The sequence below is a fragment of the Rattus norvegicus genome, chromosome 4 (assembly GCF_021556685.1).
Source record: "Rattus norvegicus strain SHRSP/BbbUtx chromosome 4, alternate assembly SHRSP_T2T, whole genome shotgun sequence".
Classification (NCBI taxonomy): Eukaryota; Metazoa; Chordata; class Mammalia; order Rodentia; family Muridae; genus Rattus; species Rattus norvegicus.
The window spans coordinates 11,418,896-11,444,681 of record NC_141537.1 but is presented as its reverse complement, the minus strand read 5'-3'; the positions used below and the strand labels follow the sequence as shown (position 1 = coordinate 11,444,681).

The 25,786-nt window shown below is 53.3% G+C and overlaps 1 protein-coding gene across 6 annotated transcripts in view; it reads right to left on the bottom strand.

Annotated features, from left to right (window-relative positions):
* Positions 1 to 22,765, bottom strand: part of Smarcd3 (SWI/SNF related BAF chromatin remodeling complex subunit D3) — a 31,629-nt gene extending 8,864 nt beyond the window's left edge. For 2 of the 6 annotated variants that reach the window (XM_087656345.1, XM_087656346.1), the window contains exons 1-2: positions 22,692 to 22,765; positions 20,903 to 21,043 (exon numbers count right to left, since the gene is read on the bottom strand). In XM_087656345.1, coding sequence (XP_087512471.1) covers positions 20,903 to 20,941 — 39 coding nt within the window. In that variant the 5' untranslated portion in view covers positions 20,942 to 21,043; positions 22,692 to 22,765. Of the gene's footprint in view, positions 1 to 437; positions 736 to 20,902; positions 21,044 to 22,691 lie in introns of those variants that run through there. The other 4 variants (XM_087656343.1, XM_087656344.1, NM_001011966.1 and 1 more) reach the window with 3 other exon arrangements.
* Between the last annotated feature and the right edge of the window lie 3,021 nt (positions 22,766 to 25,786).

The following is a 25,786-nucleotide window of genomic DNA, read 5'->3' as shown; positions in this document are numbered from 1 at the left end:
AGTGACCCTGTCCCAAAGGATGAACAGGGACAACAGGCAGCCCAGCCCTAGCTGTGTGTTCGAATCACCACCCCACCCCCACCCCCAGGGCAGGGGTAACACCTGAGCCCACCAGTAAAAGAATGTGAGATATGTCAGTTACTGAGGGGACCCCCCTCTTGGGGGAGACACGGTGCCCACATCCCACCCCTTGCCCCTGATAAGAACCCAAGCCGACGCCTCTCTTCCCAGCCGCCGCGCGCCCATCCCCAGCCGACCGCTTGGCGACGTGTTCGGATGCCAGGGCGCCGGCAAGGTCCCAGGGTTGGGCCGTGACCGTGCGCCCCCCAACCAAAGGGGTGGGAGAGCGGGAGCGCGCCGGCGGCCCCTCCCGATCATCCCTCCATTCAGCCCGAGCCAGCTCGCTCACCCTCCCCCGCTAACTTTCCCCCACTCACCACCCCATGGACCAGAAACTCAAAAAGTTTGCTTTTCGTGGCTTTGCGCGCCCCTCCGGCAACTTCGTCCGCGGCCATCGGGGTGGGCTCAGCGGCTCCTCTCACTCTCTCTCTCTCTTCCTCTTTCTTTCCCTTTTCTGCCTTTTTTTTCCTCCAACTCTCCCCTCTGAGTCCTGCTGGGCTCTCTCACACTTCTACTCGAGCGGAGTGGGGAGGGGGCCCCTTCAGGGCTGCCCTGACGGCCCACGGCCCACGCCGCCGCCGCCCGCCCGCCGCCGCCGCCGCCGCCGCCGCGGCTGCCGCATTCCTGCACTGATAAGACAGAAATAGTCCGGCGGCCCGGGGTCTGCCTGCGACGCGCCGGGGACAGAGCGGCCCTTCCGTGCACTCCGCGTGGTCCAAGCGGCGCACAGAAGCGGCGAGACGAGCCGATCTGCCCGGAGGCTGCGCGATGGGCAGCTCAGCTGCGCCCAGGCCGCCCGGGGCCCATCGGTGGTGGCACGGGGAGGGGACACCATGGGAGGTGACAGGGGGCTCGCTAGCCACCCTGCCCTCGCCACAAATAGTTTCTCGGTTAGGGAATTCGCCGACAGGGCCAGGCAGGGAACAGGCAGTTCCAACTTTCTTTCCCCAAGTGGCTCCTGCCGCATTTCTGAGGCCCTTTCCCCAGGGACCAGGCAGGCCAAGTAGGGAAACATTTGCTGCAAGGAATCTGGGGGGAGCCCGAGCCCGGAGCAGGCCTTGCTCCTGTCCCAGGGCCAGCCGCGGTGGGTGTGCCGGGCTAGGCGGGCTCCTGGGCGCCCGCAGATGTGTGTGCCCTTGTCTCGCACACCGTGTGTCTGCACCCTTTTGTGGCACGGCGCAGAGGCTGTGGGTGTGGATGTTTATGTGCGTGCACTGACAAACGCCCCGTCGGTGTGCTTCCCTCCACAAGAGCCGCCGAGCTTGCGCGCGTGCGTGCGGAGCAGGACACGGCCCGTGTCTTTCAGCTCTGTGGGAGTTTATTTCTGGGCTCGTGAGTCTTTGTTTGACTCTGTGTGAGAAAGTGAGGGCAATAGGGGAAGTATTTCCGAAAGGGGGACATGGATTGGGCTCATGAGAACAGGAGGAGTACATTGTGAGGAATGGCGCGGATCCAGGGTGGGTACTTGGGTGGGTAGGAGGAAAGGGTGAGGCAAACAGGGCTTGATGGCTTGGCGTGGAGACGCAGAGTCTGGGGTTCGTGAAGTCCGCCCCAGAACCAAAAAGAAAGCAGGAGTGTGGTGTATGAAGATGAAGAAACCCCAAATGGGACAGTGTGGAGAGAACTGGCCAATCCCGGAGGGGAGGAAGAACAGAAAGGAGGGGGCAGATCCTGAAATCCCTAGGTTGAGCCCAAGCCCCGCCCATGCCACAAGCCACGCCTGTCCACACCTTCAGGAGGAGGAGTCCCCGAGCTTTGAGACAACCAAGGGTCACGTTAATGGGCTAGCTGGGGGTGGGACTGAGGGAGGGGCAATGCCTGAGGGAACTTGTGGGAACAGATTACAATTTGCGCCCTCAAGACCCACTGCACCGAGGGGTCCTAACCTTGGGCCCTTCAGAATGTCTTCATGGGTCAGGATAAGGAGCAGAGGGCATGGTCACCCAATCTATTTGGCCTGTATCTTAGTTTCCTGCAGGCCCTGTTAGTATGCCTAGCTGTCATTGTCCTTTCAGGTGGCTACTGTCACCGTGAAAAGACTAGAGAGAACATCTCATAAAGACACTATGGGAGACAGCAGTCCAGGGTGGTCTGACTCCAGCAGCAACAGGCTATAAGGGTGGTGGCTGGTGGCTGGTGGCTGGAATGATGACCTGCTTGGGTTCCAGCAACTCACCTCCAACGCCCCCTCCCCCACTCATTCCCCAGTCTAAGGCTCTTCAGCCATTTTGTAATGCCTCCACTTGCCCTCTGCCTGTACCATCCTTTAAGGCCCAGGTCAGAGACTGGTTCCTGGTTCCTTCAGGAAGGGAGTCTTCCCTGGCTTCACTTATGAGTACAGATATATCTTGGTCTTATCCAAATGTCCGATATCATCCATCTTGTCCATAAGCTGGGCTGGACAGAACGCTTCATGCTCTTTGCTTCAGGCGTTTTGTGTTTGGTATCCCAAGGAGGTGGTGACTCCGGAAGGCAGAAATGGCATTGGGCCCATGTTGCCCCCAGCCTGACTGGGTACAGGGACTCTATCTACAAAGTTGAAACTAAGGATGCCTGTAAACCTCACCAGGCCAATGAACTCAGGCGGTGCTCTGCCATTTACCTGAAGATGAGTCACCCCAGCAGCTACCCCTACCTCTGCTACTAGCGGGACCTTGGAGGTTCTGGGAGTGGGGTGGATACCTCTAGGCTTTAGGAAAAGCTAGGTGTCCTCAACTTTTAGAGCTACTTCTGGGGAGAAGACAGGAGGCGGCTGTCACCTCGGCTTTGGGGTGTGGAAAGTCTGAAGGAGGGGTACCAGATCTGTGAGGTCTTGGTGGTGAAGTTGTGGGAGGTGGTTTCACCCAGGGCTTAAGCAAATACTAGTACAGGGGAATAGGGAGCATCCGTCAGATCCATAGATAGGCCCTTTTTGAGCTGCCCCCTCTAGGGGTATCATTATGTTGCACAAAACACACACCTTGGAACACACACATGACAACTGCCACAGGGACAAGGAGCCACATGGATTTGCACATACAGGCACACCCTGGCGTCCCCCACATCCTATACAATGAGATGCCGGTTCACAAGTGAGCAAACACATTAACATGCTCTTCTAGCAGGTCTGGTGGGAGACTCGTGGCCAGGGAGCCCTTCTCACAAAGGACAGGAAGCCCACCACCTCAGCGCCACCGGGGCGCTGGGCAGTAACACGTCGCCCACAGTGCCCGCGAAGAGCCCGTACTTCTTCCCAACCGACAGGGCGCAGGCCACACCCCGGCAGGCCGAGAGCGTGTCTGGGGCAAGGGGGAGGGCGGCCGCGCTGCGTCCCGGAGCTGGAGTCCCCCCTGTCGTCCCCCCATCTCTCCTTCCCTCGCAGAAGCACGACCAGCACCAAATGGCAAAGCGCCGCTCCCCGCGCAGGGAGCGCTGCGCCGCGGCCTGCGGGACGGACCGGCCGCCTCGACCCCCACCGTGCGGAGCGAGCGGCCGCAGCCGGTGCACTGGGGGCTCCGGCCGCCGGCCCGCACCGCCCTCCCTCCGCCCGCACAGCTCCCCAGGCCGAGCATGCGCGCTGCGGCCTCCCTCCCGGTGAAGGTCAGCCCAGGGCCCAGCTGCAGGACTCCACGGCGGCCAGGGAAGGCGGAGAAGGGAGGAGGGATGCAGGGAAGAGACTTAACTCCTTCTCTGCGGGAAGATGGCCACCCAGACCCAGCCGGAGCCCAGAGTCTTGTGCTCCCGCCCTCTGTGGAGGTCCCGATTGGGGACAAGGCAGTGGGGGAGTTGAGGAGGGGGGTGGGGAAGGGAGAATAGAGGGCTGGAAGGAGAGAAGGGAAGCAAGCTGGGGAGAGGAAGGGAGGGAGTGGGAGAGGAACAAAGGAGAGAAGAGGGAGAAAAGACATCTTGCCAGGGAGACCCCTTTCTCTAGTCAGCTTTCCCTCACCCCAGCAGTCAAACTTCCCTCAGATAAACGTGATTACCCTAATTTTATGGGGGGGGGGGTGGAAGTGTGAAGAGATGCTTTGGAACTCTAACTGCCAGGTCTTCTGATTTTTGTGTCCTGCCTGTCCCTAATCTAAGCCCACACCTTTCTCCTTTGGTCATTAAATCCTAGGACATGTCAGGGGACCCAGAGTCTGATGACCAAGCTCCAAGTCCCTTGGGAACTCTGACTAGAACTTAGGACCAGGCCCAGTTCCTAGAAGTGGGAGGAGAGGCCTCTGAGACCCCAACAGACTCTCACTCCTATCACCTGAGAGACTCAAATACAGTCCTGGGGGATCCCTCACAGTGGTTCCCCTGCCTCTGCACCATCCTATTAGTGCCAGACTGCATCTGTGCCTAGCACACAGCCTGATCCTGTAAAAGGGGCTGTCTCTCTCTCCGTGACTTTGCCTTTCTGTATTAGTTTGCATGCATGTACAACACACACACACACACACACACACACACACACACACACACACGGCAAATGGCAAGTATGAGCAAACAAAAAACAAAGAACAAAACAGGACACCAAAATAGTTGTGTGACCTTGGAAGAGTTGGTGTTATCTGCCTGCTCCTGCTTCCTCAGGAGTGAAAGGAGAAAAGGAGCGTCTTGGCCCAGGGACTCCAGGGCCTTCCTGCTCAGAGATCCAAGGAGTCCACAGACAGAAAAGAACTGAGGCAGACAAGGGAGAAGCTGGGAGGGAGGGGGCCATGGAGACAGATTTCCCAGCCAGTGGGTACTGTTCCCAGAGAGGCCTGAACCGCTTGTCAGCCACTCACTCCTCTGTGAAGTCTGCATCAGCCCCCCCTTTCCTTTCCTTAGAGTCACTCTCTACCCCCTGCCACACCTCATTTGTACCCTCAACACCACACACCATGCCACGGCCCCCTGCTGTAAGGGGAAGACCTTACCGTGGGGTCCCCAGGGTCCTGCGCCGTGGGCAGGTACATGATAAAGGTTGGCCGAATGCACAGTCCTCCTTCCTCTCTGCCTGCGTGGGTTTGTTCAGTCTAATGGGATGCTCCTTGACACCCCTCCCACCCCCACACACACCGCACACACAATGAACAGCAAACATCGGGGAGCTGAGGCTGCTGGTCGCAGGAGGAGCGCAGAGCCAGCCTCTGGGGCTCTGAGCATCCTGCTGGCCTAGAGGGGAGGCAGGTTTTGGATTCACAGCCATTTTTTCTTTCATCCCCCTCAAGGCCTCCATTAATTAAGTCTCTTGGAGGGGGTCACTCCAAATAGCTTAAGGCGATGTGAAAAATAAATAAATTAATTAATTAATAAATAGGAACCACTAAGGCTAGATGTGCATTTCTCTGAGGAAATGCAGGTGTGTGGGACCATGTTTCTGTGGGGTCTTTAAGGGTGGTAGCCTGCTGCAGCTCAGTGTGGCTCTGCCTGTAGGCAGGACTGTATTAATGGTTGAAATTAGGCAGTCCCCTGGGAGGAAAGGCTGTGCCACCACAGTCACACCACCTCTTCCCTGATCAGCTACAGTTTGGCTAGTGTCTCGGGCTTAGATACAAGAAGACTCAGGACCAAATTGAGGGCATATGCCTGGGCCTGGATGCAACAGCTGCACACTTCCCTTCTCTTCTAGAGCTTGGAGCCAACAGAGGCTTTCTGGGCCCCTTCAGTGGGGCAGCCCATCACCCTCACGGTAGCCTGTGAGGCCTCTCTCTCTGCCAGCCTCATACTCCTGATGCTAAGGGAGTCTATGCCACACCGTGCCCCAGACTTCCTGACTGTTTGCTGTGTCTGCAGACGTTGGTGGAGTCCTCTGTGTTTGGTGCTAGGAAGCCCTAAAGTTTCCTGGAGGGTCGTTCACATCCCTGCATCTAACACCACGTCCCTAGGAGTGTCCCCGTCCGCCCTGGGAGAAACAGTTGTGCTTGTCTTTGGACAGAATGCTGTCTGGTGTCTCACTCTCCCCCAGTGAACTCTGGGAATGCAGGAAAGGTACAGACTGATGAGAACTGAACAGGGCTTCATGTATGTTCCACCAATTCTCTACCACCAGGCCATACCCAGGACAACTTTATTCCATATTTGTTGACCTTTGACCTTTCTTCATCTACCCCTCAACTCTCTTCCCTCCTCCGTCTCCCACCAATAATCCATCTCTACTGAACCTTCCTTGTCATCAGGAACACTGCTGGCCTGCACACTGTTCACTATCACCATTGATTCCCCAGGCCTCATACTGCTTAACAGGCTACTATGTTTGACTGAGGAAACTGCTTCCTTCTCTGTTGTCCTCCTGCCTCCTGGATGCCCCTCCTCAGCCTCCTCATCTGTCCTGCTCCTCATGTTCCCTCTCCAAGGAGCACCTGGAAAGGCAGGCCCTGTGCTTCTCCATCAGGTCTCCCCTAAGGTGCCACAGCCTCCTGAAGGTCTCTTCTCACTGGTACCATGTATTGTTGGCCTCTGAGGATTTCCCTTACCTCAGGCCTTTCTCCCAGGCTTCAGACGTCTCTCTAATTGTTGGCTCAGCATTTCCATTAGATCTTTAACAGATGACTCCAACCCCATGGTTCTACCTCATTCTCTGCTCTGTCCATCTTCCAATGGCCCAGGTCCCCACTTTCAGGACCATCCTAAGTACTTACATTTCTCTCATACCCACATCAAACTTGAAGAAACATTCCCCTGGCTCTGGATCCAGAATCCAACCATTTTCTCTTTCTGCTTCTATCCCCTGGATCAGAACCACCAGCAATGAGTGGTCAGCTTCCCAGCCTGCTTGGAACACTGTGATCAGAAGGATCCCCTAGGCAGGCGCTCAACATTGCAAGCTGCTTTTGTGCTTCCGTGTACACAGGGGAAGGATGCAAACTAGGGAGGCTCCGGCCTTCCTGCAGCTGCAGCTTCTCTACTTGTTCAGTTTTATGAAATTATGGAGAAAGAGGCCGTCACCCATCAGTAAAAACCACTGTTGATTTAGAAACTCCACTAAACAAAATACCCATAATCCCAGCACTGTGGAGGCAGAAGCAGGCGGATCTCTGTGAGTTTGAGTCCAGCCTGGTCTACAGAGTGAGTTCTGGAACAGACAGGGCTATAAAATCCTGTCTCAAAAAACAAACAAACAAACCACAAAACAAATAAACAAAAAGGGTAGAGTGGGGCAGGGACATTTTGTGGATGCTTGAGCCATGCCCCAGGCTCTATTCTGGCCTCCTGACTCTTTCCTTGGGCTGCTCTTAGCCTTTTGTGGCTCTTTGGAAGTCAGGTACTTCCAACCTCACTTTAGCTTGCTCCTTATTCTACTTGGGGAGACACCACCTGCTGGGCCTTCACCTCCTTTAGATCTGTTCCCACCCAGACCCAGTCTGTCTCCCGATTGAAAACTGTAGGCTGAGCAGGAAGGAGCAAGGCTTGGACCTCCAAACTGGGGAGGCAGAGGCAGAGGCAGGCTGACTTACACAAGTCTCTGACCAGCCTGGTCCACAAAGCCAGTTCCAGGCCAGCCGTATCTGGGAGGAAGACCCTGTCTCATATAAAATAAAACCAACCTGAAGGACCTCCATAGAGAGATAATTCAAGGGGTCTGACTGCAGGCCTCCAAGCTGTAAATTCAATCCTCAGAGTGCACATGGTGGAGGAAAAACACAGTCTGGGGTGAGCTGTCTTCTGACTTGTACACTGTGGCCCATGTTCACTTCTGCCCACTATAGATATACATTAACTAACTAATTGATTAAAAGAAACCTGCATCCTCTCTATTCCCTCCATTTCCTTCTTACTCTACTCAGCTTCCCCAACAGTACTTTAGACCTTCCCTAGTCTATATAACCTCCCTCCTGACTGCATCAACGCTTTTCTCCCCACCCCACCCCCACCCCCACCTATTTAGGGTACAGGCTCCCTTTTTTTTTTTTTTGGTTCTTTTTTTTTTTTTTTTTTTGGAGCTGGGGACCGAACCCAGGGCCTTGCGCTTCCTAGGCAAGCGCTCTACCACTGAGCTAAATCCCCAACCCCCAGGCTCCCTTTTTTATCAGTCTTTTTTGCTGAGAACTTTCAAGCATCTTGGCTGTAGCAGAGGCTGCAATCAATCAAAGGTGTAGATGAGGATACCCAGGCCAGACAGTTCGTATGCTTCCTTGCTAGGTGAGGCTGCTATGGGAACCAGCGTTATCTCAGTGATAACAGCTTCATTTGCACAGGACTTCTTTACTGGTGACCAAACACTTTCACACACGGACCTGCCTACTCCTCACAGATACCTCAGGCGCCTGGGGGAGGGGATTTCTAATCTAAAGATAAAGAGATTGGTGTTCTCAGGAGCCATGTGACTTGCCAAAGTCACCGTGCTGTCCCGGGCTGCACACCAGATCTCCTGGAGTGGAGGTCCTTGGGTCTCCCCTTCACCCCAAGCTGCCTCCCCAGAATCTCCTATGGAAGGCACACCTGTCCGAAGTTGCAGAGAAAGGGGCACACACCTGCTTTGTTAATGGGGGACATCGTACAGCCAGGGAGACTTGCTTCAGGAGTAAAGAACTTCCCAGGCAAGTATAAAGACCTGAGGTTAGATCCTCAGAACATGCATACATGGCCCTGTGAAGGTCCTCTGTAACTGCAGCATGTGGGAAGTAGAAATGGACAGGTCCCTCAAGTTAGCTGGCCAGCTAGTCCAGGTAATCAGTGAGCGCCAGGTTCATGACAGACTCTGTCTCAAAAATAAAGTGGAGCCCAGCAGAAGACACCCAATGCTGACCTCTGCCTCCAAACACGCATAAACAGTGCATTCAGTGCACATACCCAATGCACACCCACCAACATACATGCACACCAAACACATAGACATGTAAACACTGAGTGAGCGCGTGCACACACACACATGCATACATGCATGTACGCACACACACACACACACACACACACACACACGAAATCAGCCTGTGCATTTAAGCTGATTTATCTCTGATTATCTCTTAAACATCTTGCTTACCACTACGTTAGCTAAAATAAGGAAGTATCAATGCACTTATGGTGGTCTCCTTAGCTCTTGTGTAAAAACATCTGGGTTAAATTTGGAACAAGCCCCTTGTTATATGGCTCTTCCTGGATTACAGCTAGACACGCGTGTGCATCTGTATAGTGCAAGGAAGCATGTACATGAGTGGTCTCGCTCACAGACGTCCCCGTCCCTCACCTCAGGCTGCTGTGCATCAGAAGGACACACCACCTCATCCTGCCTCACCAGCACTACTTGGTGATCATAGGCTTGGGCAAATCAGAGGCCCTACCCTGGCCCTCAAGAAGTGACACGCACGGCAAGATGCCGGTTATAGCAAACACACTATGGATCTCTCTCTTCCCCTCTCCCCATGTGTGTGCAGTGCATACCGCATGTTTATGTGCACGGGTATATATGTATATGCAAGTGTCCATATTCACATGTATGTGCGGGGGTGCATGCATGTGGGGGGTCAGATGTCAACCTCAGGCGTCGCTCCTCGGGAGCTGTGTATCTTGAATCTTCATTTTATTAACCACCTGGAGCTTGCTGCTTAGCCTAAGCTGGCTGACTGGCATGCTCTATACCTCTGCCTCCCCGCCCAGGGAGGCTCTTCACCTGAGTTAGGTCCTTATATGTGCAAGATAAGCGCTTTATCAGATAAGCTATCTTTCATGGTTTCCTGAATTTCTTGTGCAGCTTGGTGCAAGCATGTGGGGTTGAAAGCAATAGGGACTGTGTGGTGTGGCCATGGCTAAGGACCTCACGGCCAACATCTCCTTGAATCTTCAGCTTGTAAACTAGCAGAAATGAGTACCTGGGCGGGCATGGGGGTCAAAGGCTTTGGTAGCAGGCAGCTAGGAATCCTCCCTGCCTCCTCGTGGGCAGACAGAAGGAGGAAACAGGTTAGGCCTGTCTTCAGGGCCTAGACCTGCTTGGTATCCCACCCCTGAGTTTTGCAAACCTTTGTAACTAAGGTTGCCAACTGCTCTCCTTGAATACCCTTCTCTAGACTACGAGTGGCCACTGGTAGCGGGCAGCAAGCAACAGGTAGGCCTTGCTCCTAGACTGGTCTTTGCCTTGGCTGTCCTGGCCTGTTAACTGTCTTGGGTCAGGGCTTTAACAAGCTGGCTTCACTTTCCTGTCCTGTCCTGTCCTGTCCTGTCCTGTCCTGTCCTGTCCTGTCCTTCTCTATGTCCCTAACTCACTGTCCTGAGTGAGTCTCTGCAGACACCACGGTGTGATCTTATAAACTGAGGCTGAAGAACATGTTTTCTCAGTTTTGGCACCATGGGCACTTGGGGCAGGATGCCAAGCACAGCCTCTTTAGCACTGAGCTATACTTCTCGCTCCAGAGTGACTGATTGTGGTGGCTACCCTGTATGCTGATGGACATTTGAAGCATCTCTGGCTTCTAGTATCTTCTACTCGACTCTTGCTCTGGTGTGATACTGGAGAAAAATCCTAGCCAGGCACTGTTCCCTGCTTCTGGAAGGAGGGGCTGCCTCTGGTGAGAACCTGAGCTCGGCAGTCATGTCCCAGGGTCACATCTGCTCAGCACTGAACTCTGACACCTTCCTTGTCTGCAGTCCAGGAAGCCACGCCTTGGCTCACAGTGGCTATGAGGTTATAGTGTGGGCCAAGGCTATACCTGATGCATGGCTGCCTTTTTAGTTCCCCAGCACCACTGCCCACCTGGGCTGCCTCCATCCACCTCATAGTGCAGGCCCAGCTGATCCTGGCTGCTGGCTGGCCTCTGCTAGGGCACAGTGACAGGGCTCTCAGGGCCCTTCAGTTGTTGGGGAGGTGAGGAGGGTGGGAAGGCTCACCAATGCCCTGGAGGGAGCATGTGAGAGACTGGCTAGGGCTCCTAGAAAATAGCCAGGCAATTACTCAGAATGACTAATTACGCTAGGCTGTGGGATCCCTGGGGAGTTTGGACTCTTCCCAAATTGTTGGACACATTCCAGCGGAGAACAGCTAGTGCTACAGCGCTATGGTGTGCAGATAGTTCACAGCGGGGGAAGCCAGTGGCCTGTAACTTGAGAAGGAGCCATGCCTAGGGGCTGCAGGAAGGAGAGGCACACTCAGGAGCCACACAGAAGTGTATGTCGTGGGCGGGCATGACCCTCAGACAAAGCCGTGAGACCCACTGTTCAAGACCTGAGTTGGGGCTGACAGCAGAGGCATCTAGAAGAAAGCTGGACCTGTTGATCCAGTGCTCCCCTGTTCTGTACACTGTGAGCAAGTGTCCACACTGTGAGAAGAGCACCCCCATGACCTTGAGTGGATAAGACGGGTGGGGGGCTTAGTGCCAGGAGCCTGGGCAGCTCTGCAGAGGTACAGGGATGCCATACCCAGACAGGTGAGGTACAGAAGCCATTGTCATCTGTACAGAGCCATGAGCTAGAGGTGGGAAAAGTCCCATTTGGGCGAAGTGAACGAAGTGAGCGTGGCAATAGAGTTCTGGGTCACAGACACTGGTACCCTTCTTTTGGGAGAGGCACCCTGGGGCTCAGGCTTTATCTTGCTGAGGGTCTTATCCTAATGGTAGATGGAACCTGAGGGCAGTGTCTAGAGTCTGGTCAGGACTAAACTCGTAAGGATTGTAGCTGTGGTAAGGAAGGCTTCTGCTGAGTCAGGATGGAGCCTGCCTTTAGTTTGTTTTCCTTTGTTTCAGGGAACCCAGGCAGGCGGAGAAACCTCCCTTTAGCTGCAAATAATCTGAACTTCAGATTTTCCTTATCCACCTCCAGTGCTGGGACTACAGGTGTGGGCCGTCAAGCCTGTTCTGAGCAGTGTGGCAGATGAATCTGGGGCTTCGTTCCTGCAAGTGACTGAGTTATTGACCTCCTCTCCAGTCTGCATTACAGCCTTAGGCTACAGGCAAACAGGAGTGGGAGAAGGGAGTGAAATTGTCCCCAAATATTCAGTTAACAAGCAAACGAACTCAGTGGGTAGAGGCAAGAGAATCCAGTGTACAAAGCTAACCTCAGCTACACAGCAAACTCTATGCATAGGGTACACGAGACCCTGTTTCATAAAATAAAATAGCCGGGGGAAGGATCTGATGATTCAAATCAAGGCCGAGGTTGAACCTGCAATTCCTAACCTGAGTAAGAGGTAGGGGCAGGAGGCTGTGTACCCCTTCACACACCTATACCCTGCATCTGCACAGACCTGTACCCCTCGTTTGCACAGGCCCCACTGCAGCAGCTCACTAACGTCCCACACAGTCATGAAGCCTTGTATCTGCTTCTAGAGTTCTGCCTGCAGGAAGGTCCAGTCAATTACCGGGCTGCAAGCTGGCCGGTTACCTCAGCTGAGCGCTGGGGTCCAGCATTATCCGTGTTTTCCTGCTGTTACTAATGTCCTCTTCTCCCCGATCCTCACACCCTCACACCCACTACAAGATAAGGCTGGTTCTGTCTCTTCCTGATCTTCCAAGCCCATCTGTATCATTGCCCTCTAACCCCCTTGGTTGTGGCATGACTATCTCTCCCCTGGACCAGCTCCTCACCCCCATCTCTCTCCAACTTGTTCCTTGCGCCGTGGCCAGGTCAGTACTTTAAATGATGTGACTAGGGACACAGTGTATCCTTTTTAAGAACTGACGGTGGCTTCCATCATACTAACAGAATCCAAATCCCTTGACCAGCTCACAAACTCTTTGAGTTCCTGTCGCCGCGGGGCCTTTGCGCATGCGTGATCAGCTCTGTGGGCTGCAAGTCAAGCTCCCAAAGACAGGCACGGAGAGGAGCTGCTATCAGCTCCTGCTTGCAGCAGTGTCCCCAGAATGGTTCTGGCCACAAAGTAGAGTGTAGTAGCCCAAGGCATGTGAGGGTGAGCGGTCTGCAATAGAGTCTCCAGGAAGCCTCCAGCCTGGGCTGGAAATAATGCGGGTTCCTAGGACACAAAGAAGCAGTCATCCCCTAAGGGGCCCTCAATGAGCCAACCCCCTCAACATACACACACACACACACACACACACACACACACACACACACACACACACCACACACACACACCACACACATACACACCACACACACACACACACACCACACACACACACACACACCCCCCCCACACACACACCACACACACACACACCCCCCACACACACCACACACACACACACACACACACCACACACACACACACCCCACACACACACACACACACACACACACACACACCCCACACACACCACACACACACGCACACACACACACACACCACACACACACACACACACACCACACACCACACACACACGCACACCACACACACACACCACACACTACACACACCACACACCACACACACACGCACACACACGACAAAGAGATGCTGTGAGCGAGTGCTGACGAGAACGGAGCTGGAGGTGGCGGTATGGCTGGCTGCAGCAGCTGAGTTAGAGCCTCATTGGAGGGAACAGCACTGAATGCCAGTGACTACACAAGGTTCTGCGTTCCCACATGAGGAGGCCTGGAGCCGGGCAGACAGCCAGGATCTCATCCCCCAGCATCTCCGTAATAGCAGCGTGTCCACTTGTCCCTCAAGGCCTTGGTTCCCAAAGGTCTGAACCCCAGTCACCCGAGGTACTGGCCACTTCAAGATCTTCTTTCTGACCAAAGGCACATCCTATCATTGAAGGCAGCTATCTAAGTCCCCTCTCTTGTGTGGCTTGAATGGTGAACCCCTAATTCTGGACATCTCCAGTACAGCAGAGTGTGAACTTAGAAAGACTCTGTGGAGTAACCGTGGGGTCACGGGGGAGGCTGTGGTCCACTATGACTAGAGTGCTACAGGAAGGGGAAACCATTCACAGCAACGTGCACAGGGGTTGAGGAGACACAGGGAGACTCAGCCTGGCCCTGTGTCTTCCACTCAAGCTGGTGCGGGCCCAGCAGCTGGGGTTCCCTCATAGTGTCTTGTGGTGGGCGGGCGGGCTCCTGAGATCCACTGCCAGTCTGTTTGTGAGCATGGTGTCTGCTCTCTGGAAAGCTTTGGATGTGACCCCTCAGACATGTGTGTTCCAGTAACGCATCCCGTGGAGACACCTCAGCACACAGGCTGAATCTGAGTATTCCACAAAAGTGCCAGGTCACAGGGCTCAGCTGCTTCCTCTTGAAAACAGATGTGCGGCCTCCTTGCCTGGGTCAGCATGGACAACGCAGGAGCAATGAGATGGTGTGGGGACATGGCCTTCGGGCCACAGCCCCCGCCCCCTCCCACACACACAGGAGCTTTTCACACACGAGTGGTACTCACACAGCCACTATCCTCGAAAGCCTTGAAACCTCACCCTTTCTCCTCGTACTGTGCTTAAACACACCGCATGCTGCAAAGCAGTCGCTCGGACTCGGAAATGGGTACTTTGGTAATCCCTGCCAACATGTGTCTTAGGAGAATTAGCTGATTACTCGACTGGCTGGGAGCCTCTGGATTCCAGTACCAAACACAGCTACCATCTCCAGCTGTGTGGCATTCAGACGGCTGGGGAATGTGGCCATCAGTCCTCATTCAAACTGTTGCTCATCTAAGTCTTTACACTCAATGTTGAGAAGAGATAGAAGTCGAAGAAAATCTCTCTACAGATGTCTCTATGCCCAACAGAATGTGTTCTCACACATATACTTTTTAAATATATACACGGGATTCTCCCAGTATTCTCTCTCTTCTTTTGTAGTCCAGGCTAACCTTGAACTCTTCCTCTTTCTTTTTTCCTTATTGACAGGGTTTCCCTGTACAGTCCTAGCTGTACTACACTAGCCCTATACTATAAAGACGAGTTAGCCTTGCACTAACAGAGCTCTACATGCCACCACAGAATTACAGGTTTGTGCCACCATGCCCAGCCCATCTTAATCCTTAGCAAACATATTTGATAATGGTAACATCCAGCCAGTATATGCTAGAGTCCTGTCTCAGCTCTAGTGGGACTTATACCAGTGTAACCAGCAAAGGGCAGAGAGTGGGCTCACTGCCCCACTTCCCTGCCTAGGGACAGAGGTCACATAGCCACCAGCACAGCACCACCTTCACCCAGCCCCCCTATGTACCACATCTTAACTACATTGAGACATGCTTCCTTCAACTATCTCCACGTAAAAGCACACTACTGGATGAAGTTTAACCGCTGATCAGGGTCTGTGCTGAGGAGGAGAAGAGAAGACAGGTAGCGGGGCAAACCAGGGTTCAGTGTTCCTCTGGCCAAGCCATGTCTTTTTTTTTTTTTTATATCTTTCGTATATGTGTGTGTATGTATACACACATGTGCGTGCCTGTGTGATTGTATGGGCATATTGTGCAGGTCGCACAGGGATCAGAGAGGGCAGCCAGCACCCTCTTCTACTACTCCTTTCTGGCTCTGAACCTGGAACTCCATTTTTTGGGGGGAGGCTGGAAGCTAGCAAGTCCCGGTGACCCACCCTCCGAGCTCGGGTTGCAGGCAAGCATTCAAGGGATGCCTGACTTGTTATATGAGGACCGGGGTCTGGACTACAGTCATCATGACGGGGCAGCAATACCTCTTACCTGCTGAGCCATCTCTTCAGCCCCCACTCCATGTAAGAAAAACTTTAATTTGTTGCCACCTCTAAAATTTGGGTGATTTCATAGGGAAGGTTGGATTTCTAGAATCTCTTAGAAATGTAGAGACCTGGTGACTAAAGTCAAGGAGTCCATATGAAAGTAACCAGAGGGAGCTGAGGAAAGGCTGTCCCTTTCAGAGAGACTACTTCCTCTCAAGGGGCACACTCTCAAGGCTCCTTCTCCCCTCCCATTCCTTATTTTAGAGGTTGCCGCCAACATGCCCCTAGGGCCCAGCCATGGCTGTAAGACAGTGGTGAGGGCTTTGAGTGAGATGGCTAATGACTTTTGACCGTGAGCTCAATTCTGGGTGTAAACGAGGAAAGACTGGGGTGGAGAGGGGCTATACAAAGGGTGGCTATTTTTCTTCTTGAGGACCCGGGCACAGCATGGCTCTGAAGGCCGGATGTTTCAGAGACACCCCAGTTGGGACTCTTGCCCTGGCCACTGGGAAAATTACTTAGCTTTCTCAGTCTTGGTGTGATGTCTTAAAAGTGCTGGCAATTCTAGCCACATTGACACCATGGTGTTCTGAGGCTCAGTGAACCAGAAACATTTTTTAAAACAATCAAGAAAGTCCAGCAACATTGGCTGCTGTTGTCCACCCACCTGCTGAGCTCTGTTTCCTGTGGTACTTGGGTGCATTGCTCCCAGGCCTGAGTGCTGCCTCAGAAGCAGGCAGGTGCTGGGGTATCACAAAAGCTGGGCCACTGGCCACCAAAGGGGCCACTTTTAAACAAGCCCAAGGTTTTGGGTTCAAACCCCAGAACTACATAAAACACAACTGTGATGCCAGCATTTGGGAGGTGGACGCTGGCATAAGTTCAAGGCTATCCTCAGATGCACATCAAGTCGAGACCAGCCTAGGCTACGAGAAACCCTTGCTCAAAAAAGGTGTCTAAGTATTTTCCTCTGAATTAAGAAGCCTAATAGGGCAGTTGTAAAGAGAGGAAACTGAAGCAAGAGAGGACCAAAAAACCACAGTGATGTTCTGGGACAGGTTAGAAGGAAAACTATGTGGAAGCTGGGATGGGACTGAGAGCCAGAGTGCTCGTCTGTAGTATGCTTAAGAGTCATAAGACCACAAACAAGACATAGTAAAGCTTTATGAAAGCAAGAAAGACGTCCCCTCCGATATGCAGATCCAATAGACTGGGATGTGTTGGCTATAAAGATGGACTAAACTAAGAATCAAGCCTTGCAGGAGTTCAGGGTACAGGAAAGGGTAGACGCCAAGCTGACCAGTGATGCAATGTGGACACTTTGAACAGGGGCTGTGACCTGGAACCAAGGGAGCTGGTCCTCCAGGGCTTACAGATGACACCTGCAGAGGACAGGGCTGAATAGTTATTCTAACCCACTCGGTTACAGCATTGTTCCCAGCTTAGCTTTGTGTAGCGTCTTCTGCATTCACATGCACCGAATCCTTGCGAAAGAAAGGCTTTGTGTCCAATTTTGCAAACAAGACACTTGCATTTGGAGAACTTTAACTGACTAAGTAGTCCATGCTAGCCTTGAACTTAAGACAATCCTCTGCCTCAGTATGGGGTCAAGGTGTATATCACCATGCCCAGCTCAGGAGGGAGCACTCACCATCTTCTACAAGTCCGTCCAGCCCCCAGGGGAGCCTCTGCAGAAAGGCAGAGCTGGTCTCCTCAAAGAAGACCAGATGTATAGGAGAGCTGTGTGGGAAGGTTGGGAGCAGAAAAGGTCTATGCTCTGTGACCTGAGGTTTTCTGCTCCCTGAGGTCCAGGCCAAAGTCAGTGGCCAGGAAACTCTCTGTAGCAATACTTGAACAAGGATGAGTCTGACTGTGGAGAGCCATCCTGACCAGGGAGCTGCAGGAGGCCGACTTCTGTGTGTGTCAGACACACAGTCACAAATATCAACATTACGATTATTTCTTGAAAAAAGCAATCCCTTCTACTAGTTTCTCTAAATTTTAATAATAATCGATTTGGGGGCTGGAGGTATGGCTCAGTGGTTAAGAGCACTGACTGCTCTCCTGAGTTCAAATCCCAGCAACCACATGGTGGCTCACAACCATTTGTTTTTTTGTTTTTTTGTTTTTTTTTTGTTTTTTGTTCTTTTTTTCGGAGCTGGGAACCGAACCCAGGGCCTTGCGCTTCCTAGGCAAGCACTCTACCACTGAGCTAAATCCCCAACCCCGCTCACAACCATTTGTAATGGGATCCGATGCCCTCTTCTGGTATGTCTGGAGACAGCTACAGTGTATTCATAAAAAACAAATAAAGAAATTTTTCAAAAAATAGATTTGATTTTGATGTGTACAAGGTTTTTTTTAAGGGGGGTTGGTTTTTTGTTTGTTTGTTTGTTTTGCCTGCCTGTGTATATGTACATGTACAACACGTATGCCTGGTGCGGTGGAGGTCAGAAGAAGGCAGTAAGTCTCTTGGAGCTGGAGTCACAACCCCACATGGAGTCTTCAGAAAAAGATCAACAAGTGCCCTTCAGAACCTCTGAGCCATTTCTCCAGCTCTGAGGGACTCTAAATTTTATCTTAGGCTAAGTACGCTGCTTACAGAGCTATATATCACACTATATTCTTTATATAACCCACGAGAGGCAGGCTAGAATACCTGGAGTTTGATCTTAAACTCCTGTTGGGTTTTAGCTTAAGGAAGGGGGAGTCCGGACGCAGGAGTCACAGAACCACAAGGTTTATGCTCGTACTAGCCTCACCCTGGGCTACAACACATTTCCCTTCCCCATCTACCCTCAGTCCCAGTTTTCCCTGCATCATTGACTTTGCAAGGCCGCCAAGCCCTTTCTGGAACATGGTAGAATGAAAGTCCGCCCGCCCGCCCGCCCGCCCGCCCGCCTGCCTGCGGCACCTTCTCCCTACTCCTTTACTCTCCCTGGGAGCACACTGTTCCTCCCTCCAGGCCCCAGAATGTTCTTTAGTCTGGAGAAACGGTTCAAATGGGAGACCATCCAAGTTTGTAAATTCCAGTAAAGGCATGTGTGGAGCCATGCTTAGGAGGCAAATTCTCCAATTGCCTAGAAGTAAGCTCAGGTCACAAGGAAACTGGTTTCACAGCTGGGAGAGAAAGGAGCGGAGTGTGTTATACCCAAATGGTTGCATGGCTTAAGGAAACAGCAGCGCTCCCACCAAGTCTCTTGTGAGTTTCTCACACCCCTCACCATCAAAGGACTGGGGACAAGAGCCACGGTCTTAGAAGATGGTCTCTTGGCTAAGCGTCCACCAGCAGCAGGCACACAGGGGCCTCAGGTTGGTCCGTGTCTATTCCAGAGGCTTAGAATCTTACCAAACCCAGGGTCCTTCACTTCAAAGCCCTGTCTTTGAAGACTGCCTTCAAGCTGTATCTGTTCAGGGTTTCCTCCCAGAAGCAAAGACACCTCCCAGTGACACCTGCGACTCATTGCTTTTGCCGCTTGAAGCTCACTAACGCTCCCAAGGGCACACTGAGTCCTTGGGGCCAGCAGCCTGCAGTGCCTGCACACCCAGCCACACTGAACAGCCTACCATCAAACCACAGAGGGGCCTGTGAGCACCCAAATGCCTGAACGTGTGCCCGGCCAGCAAAAGCCTGAGGGTTCACTTCATGTTCATGTGATTCTCAAACCAAATACTAAACGTGCCCCATAGTTTGCCACCCCATCTCTGGCAGATACCGGCAAGTGTCCTGATGGCTCCCAGGAGCCATCTAGTGACCCAGGGCCACACTGGGACCAGTTATCAGTGCCCTAAACCCCAGCCCTCTCAGGTTTTCTCCCCCTTGCCCCCGCCACCCAGCCTTACAGTGAGATAATGTTCTTCGGGTACCCACCTGTGGCTACTGAGAGCCCCAGGGGCTTAACCCAGTACACCCCCTAAATGAGCTGTGTTTAATGAAACTTATCACGGGATGGGCAGCTTCTGTGCACCTGCTAAAGACCACACCATCCCTCACCTTCAGTGCCGCCTCCTCTAACTAGAACCTTATGACGAGTCCCCTCCAGGACAAGCCTGCTGGATCCACCTGCTCGCCCGTTTGCTTTGGGAATCTTCACTACGACAGACCCCACAGACTCAGGACAAGGTCCCCTTGTCACCTTAGGTGCTGCTGTGAGGAAAGGAAGTGGGAGTCCTGACTTACCAAGACTCCCAGTGTGGGTGTGAGCATGCCAGCACCCAGGCTTGTTTCAAGGTTATGGGTACCAGGTGACTTGCTCACAGTCACCACGTGGCTGTAAACACGCCGAGCCAAGCTGGGCTTACTCAGCTGGCTAAACCCTACACCATTTTGTCCTGAGCTGGGCCTAGTTGTGTGTGTGTTGGGGGTGGGGGTGGGGTGGGGAAGAGTATATGGGACTGGACTGGGGCGGCTTCTCGTCCCACGCTGAGGAAGTAGAGGCTGAAAGAGGCCTCGCTGCCTACACATAGCCCACAGCATCAGGACTTCTGAAGCCCTGGCTTGGAAGCCCACTTTCAGGCTGCATCCACTCAGGGTTTCCTGATGCCCCCTCCTTAGAGGTCACACAGCCTGTGGAACCTCTTTCAGCCCTTTCCCATATCCAGCAAGGTTGGTGAAAAATGACCTTCCTTTCCTCAGCCCAGGTTTGTCCTTCTGGATGAGGAAACTGGTGTGAGACTCCCCAAATCCACCCTCCTCGTTTCCTGGAGAGTACATCCAAACTTGAAGCCTTCACTGCGGCAGAGGATGGCTGCCACCACCCTCTCTGTCGTGAACAATCCCTTGTCTGAGGCCTCTGAGGGGCTTTGAGATGTTGAGATGTTTGCTCAGCCTGTCTACATGTGGCTGAACAAAGATGTCAAGGAGCAGCAGATTCCTTCCAGGTGATGGGGATCACTGGGTGAGGGGAAGCACTGGGGTCCCCGGGAAGTGACCCTGTGAGTGGCGAGATGACACGCATCCAAGGGTCTGTGGGTAGTGGGGGTTCAGAAGAAGTCAAATCCATGGACCCTTTTCCTATGAACTTGGTTTCAGATTAACTTGCTCCTAGACTGAAGTGGCTTTGAGAAGCGGGACCTAGGGACTCCTAGGGAGATGTGGAGACACTTAGAAGAGGTGCTAAGTGGCAGATGTCATCCGGCTCCAGAGAGTGCCCCATGTTGGAAAGGATGCGGAGAGACACTGTGGACACTCGGGGACCAGTGGGCAGTTAGTTGGGGGTGGGGCGCAATGCATGGTCAGGGCCTAGAGCTGGCAGGCTTCGGTCAAAGCTCCTGCTCCAGGGCTGGTGGGGAAGAAAGCACCTACCTGTACCACGGTGGGTGGGTGCTGAACACCTGGACTCATAGATGGTGGGGTCCTGCAAGTGAGGAGTCATCCAGTGCCCACTTGGTGCCGGGGCCCAGAGCCTGCCACTCCTGTAGCACCAAGGGCCATGCTGAGGAGGATCTGAAAGGAGAGGGCTGTGGGAGGAGTGGCCTGGATCCCAAGCCCCAGGGTAGGCCCTCAAGGGCCTGTGGGGAGGCTGTGTTCCAGGCTTCCTTTGACAGCCCACAGGAGGTCTGAGGAAGAATATGGGAGATTGTGCGGAAGCGGGCAGGCCCTTGGGCCAGAGCAATGCACCTGAAGCCAGTGAAACTCAGGTGTGCACAGCATGTGCCTGGTGCACATGGACATGGCCGGCACAGAGAACAGAGGAAGGCAGGTCATAGGGGTGTGAACAGACTTTGAAGTTAGGAGAGACCTTCTGGCCAGGACTATACCTAGAAGTAAGGCAGCCCCAGTCAACAATGGCTCCAGGCTCTTCTGTATTTACTGCCATCTGGGTTCACCCCTCCCCTTCTCCTCCCCATCCAGCGGCCATTCCCTCCTGGGAAGAGTAGAGAAGCCTCAGACTCGGGGCCAGGGGATATAGGACCACAGGTGGGGCAGGGCAGGTTTGAGAGCAGTCCAGGAACACGCAGAGCATCCCAGGGGAAGATGGAGTGGGACCCAGCTGAGGATGCCAGGGTGGGATGTGGGGCATTGTGAGAAGAGAGCCAAGGGGGATGAGTAGGGAGAAGACCTCAATCCGAGGTTGGGTTGTGGGGTGTGCAGTCAGGGAGAACAGAGGGATGACTTGAATGGGAGAGGGCTGTCGAGGAAGGAAGGTAGCAAGTGGAGTCTGGGAAGGAGCCAGGCAATGGGCAGGCAGGAAGGTGCCAGGTAGGGGAGGAGTGAGAGGCTGCCAGATAGGGCAAGTGGGAGAAGGCTGCCAGGAGGAGCAGGTGGGCAAAGTGCTAGGCGAGAGGGAGGTGCCAGGCAGTGGGGAGGAGGGTGGTGCCAGACAGGGAAGGGAAGGTGCCAGGCAGCAGGGTGCCAGACAAGGAGGGGGAGGGGGTACAGGTGGAGGGAAGTGCAGGATGGTTCCAAGTAGGGGTGGGAAGAGAGGGTTCTAGGTAGGGATGAGGTATCAGGGCTGGAGAAAGAGGTACCAGGTCAGGGAGGATGCCAGGCAGAGGGAATGGAGAGAATCAGGAGGGTGGGGAGCACGGAGAGAGAGGAAAGATGTCAGCAAGAAAGAGGAAGGACAGGGAGGAGGGGACAGACCAGGTAAAGAGAAGATGCCAAGCAAGGGAAAGCAGGGAAATGCCAGGTAGAGGAAAGATGCCAGTCAAGGGGAGGAGGGAGGACAGGTGAAGGGAGGAGGGATGTCAGGTAAAGGGAAGGGTGCCAGGCAGAGGAAGGATCAAGGATGCCAGGCAGAGGGATGATCAAGGATGCCAGGCAGAGGGAGGAGGGATGCCAGGTAGAGGGAGGAGGGATGCCAGGTAGAGGAGGAAGGATGCCAGGCAGCAGGAAGAGGAATGCCAGGCAGAAAGAGGAAAAGGAATGCCAGCAGGAGGAGGAGGGATGCCAGGCAAGGGGAGGAGGGATGCCAGGGAGCAGAAGGAGGGATGCCAGGCAGGGAAGAGAAGGGATGCCAGGCAGAGGGAGTAGGGGTAGCCAGCAGAGGCGAGGCAGCACTGCCAGTAGGGAAGGCGGGGGCGCTGGCGCAGCGCGGCTGGGCGGCGTGTTCGCCTAGGGCCGTGGGGGCCACGCAGTGCGGGTCGCTCACCTGCTCCCTTGGGACCCCGGCCCCGGAGAGCGGCTGCCCGCCCTCCGCTCCGAGCTCGGCTAGGCTTGGCGCCTGCGCCGCTGCAGCCTGGAGCGGGGGGGGGGGGGGGGGGGGGGGGGGGGAGGCGCAGGGAGCGTCTGCAAAGAGCTAGGCACTTAATAACGACTTAGGGATCGGAGCAAGAAGCATTGCCCTATCCATCAGTGGGTGAGCTCTTCAGCTCTGAGCCCTTGCCAGACCCAGACCCACCCGTGATGAACCTCAAGCCTATGCACAGGTATCTTTGAAAATGCACCTGCGCCCCCATCTTCCACAAATCGTTGCAAGCACTCTGTGTGCATTCTCACTGCTCCACACTATGGGCGTGTATACACACAGCAGGAGCCTCATATGTGCTGCAGATTTACCTACCAAGGAAATGCCCTCCCTAAGGTAGTGCTCCCATGCACACTATGGGAGGAAGGCTTTGATATGCTCAAGACCCAATCAAGATCTCTGGTATAACTTGGCTAGTCGGTCACAAACATCAAGAAAGTTTTTCAGAATATAGGGTCAGCCAAATCTGGCTTTGGTCACTTGGTCTTCCCAGAGTCCCACCTCCAAAAACCAGATCCCAACTAGCAGATTGATTATATGACACTCTGAAGGATAGACCTCTGACCTGCAGAGCAAATGAGTTCAAAGAACTGAGCAAGGGTCAGCATGTGCAGGAAGAAGCCGGTGAGGAGGAACCAGAGACCACAGACAGAGAGAGCCTGCTGGATGCCTGGGAGCAGTGCCCCCCAGGACATGGCAGACAGCAGGTTGCAGAGGAAGAGGCTGAGTCAAGGCCTTGCACTGCTTCCTTAGGTTTTCCTGTCACAGAGACCTGGCCACTCTGCTGCTCACATGATGGACACTTTGGAGTCTAAACCCTGAGCCCTGCCTGGTTGTGCTGACCCTGGGATCCAGGGGTCTCACAGGCATGGACAGACCTTTCCCACCCTTTCTTTTCCCACCCTTTTATTGTCTTATGAAAATGAAAGCTTTATGAAAAACTAGAATTAATAAAAATATATAATTTTTAAAAAGATTGCGTTTATTTGAAATTATGAGTATATGTGTGGGTATGTTCATGTGTTCAGCTGCCTGCAAAGGGAGAAAGATGTTGGATCCCCTGTAGCTGGAATTAACAAGGGTCCTGAGAACTAAACTCGGGTCTTCTGTAAGAGTAGTGCATGACTTAACTGCTGAGCCATCTCTCTCCCCCCACCCCCACCCCTCTCTTTTAAGACTGGATGTCACGCAGTCCAGCCTGGCCTCATTCTTGCTATGAAGTTGCGTATGCTCTTGAACTTGATCCTCCTGCCTCTGCCTGCAATCATAGCACAGGCACCCCTTGCCTGCAGGCTGTGGCACCCCTCTTCTGTCCTCCTTAGAGCTGGTAGGGAAGGCACACAAGCGCCTCCCTCAGTCAGTCTGGTGGTGATGGAAAGAAATTCTGGTACTTCTCAGTCAGTCAGCACGGAACAATGCCAAAAAAGTCAGTGAGAGTGCCACAGCGCTTACGGTCCTGACTATGACTCTGTCTCTCTGCCACTCTGGACAGGGACTCTGTAGTGTACCAGGAGGCATGGCAGCCTGGGCTTCCTGACCACATCCAACACAAAGTAACGGAATCGGGGCCAGCACCATGCCCAAGATGCCTGTGCTGGGTGAGGTAGCTAAGGGGGAACAGGCTGGTGTTGGACTGGGGTACAATCGGGGTGAAACTGGACCTCAAAATCTCAAAATGCTGCATTTATAGCAAGAATTTGGAAACAATTTGATTTTCATCAGCCCAAAATAGATCGGATGTCAGCTGAGTGACAGGTGCTTGGAAGACAAGTCACTTAAGGACATATCAATAAGAAGATATATATTGATCTAGAAGGATCTCAGCTACAAGTCAAGGGGGGGAGAAGCGACAGGTACAGGACGGTGTGTAAAGAATACCAACATCTGTGAGTGTGGGCATGCGCAAGCACGTGCTGTGTGTGCAAGCACACATATGACTTGTGTGTTTATGTGTGTCACATACAGTCTGTGCACATGCAAAGCACTCCTCCAGAAAGATGAGAAAAGCAGACCACAGTTTGTCCCTGTGTTCGTGCATGTGTGTGTCTGTGTCTGTGTTTGTCTGTGTCTGTGTGCATGTGTGTGTGATTGTGTGTCTGTGTGCATGTGTGTGTGCGTGTGCGTGTGCGTGTGTGTGTGTGTGTGTGTGTGTGTGTGCGCGTCTTCATGCCATGCTATGTATGTAGAGGTCATCAAAAAAAAATCTGTGAATCAATTTCTCTTCTTCTACAACATAGAAGGGCTTGACCTTAAGTCATCAGACTAAGTAGCAGGGACCTTTACCTTCTGAGCAATGGCACTGTTCCCTTCCTTCCTTCCTTCTTTTCTTTCCTTCTAAAACAGGGTCCTATGTAGCCTAGGATAGACTCAGACTTGCTATGCAACAGAAGATAACCTTGACCTCCTAATTCCCCTGCCTCTGTCTCTTGAGTGCTGGGATCTTGGGCATATTTCACCAGAACCGTTTTGTTGTTTGTTTGTTTGGTTTTGTTTTTTTTTGTTTGCCATACTAGGGATCAAACCCAGGGTCTCACGCTCTTCCAGTGGGGCAATCCCTCCAGTTCTCACTAGCTGTCCCACAAGCTTTGACAATTGTGTAATGATATGCACCCACCTCTGTGGTGTCCTGCAGAATAGCTTCACTTGCCTGAAGCCCCCCCCTCCCATGCCAGTCCACGTATTCATCCCTCTCTTCCACTCCCAAGCCCCTGGCAACTGCTCATCTCTCACTTTCCATAGTCAGTTGAATGCTATGACACAGGCAACTCCTGGGCTCTTTCACGTCAGGATGCAAGTGTCAGCTTTGCTATTTGTTTATTTATTTAAGCCTGAAATAATCTACCTCTGTTTGTATGCTTACGTTCCCTGTACCATCATGGCAGTTTAAAAGTCCTGGCCATGAAAATCTGCCTGAAGGCATCCAGACTCCCCAGGCTCTCCGGTGGCCTCTGGCCTGATCCCATCACAATGACTCCTTGCCATCATCTGGGAAGTCCCTC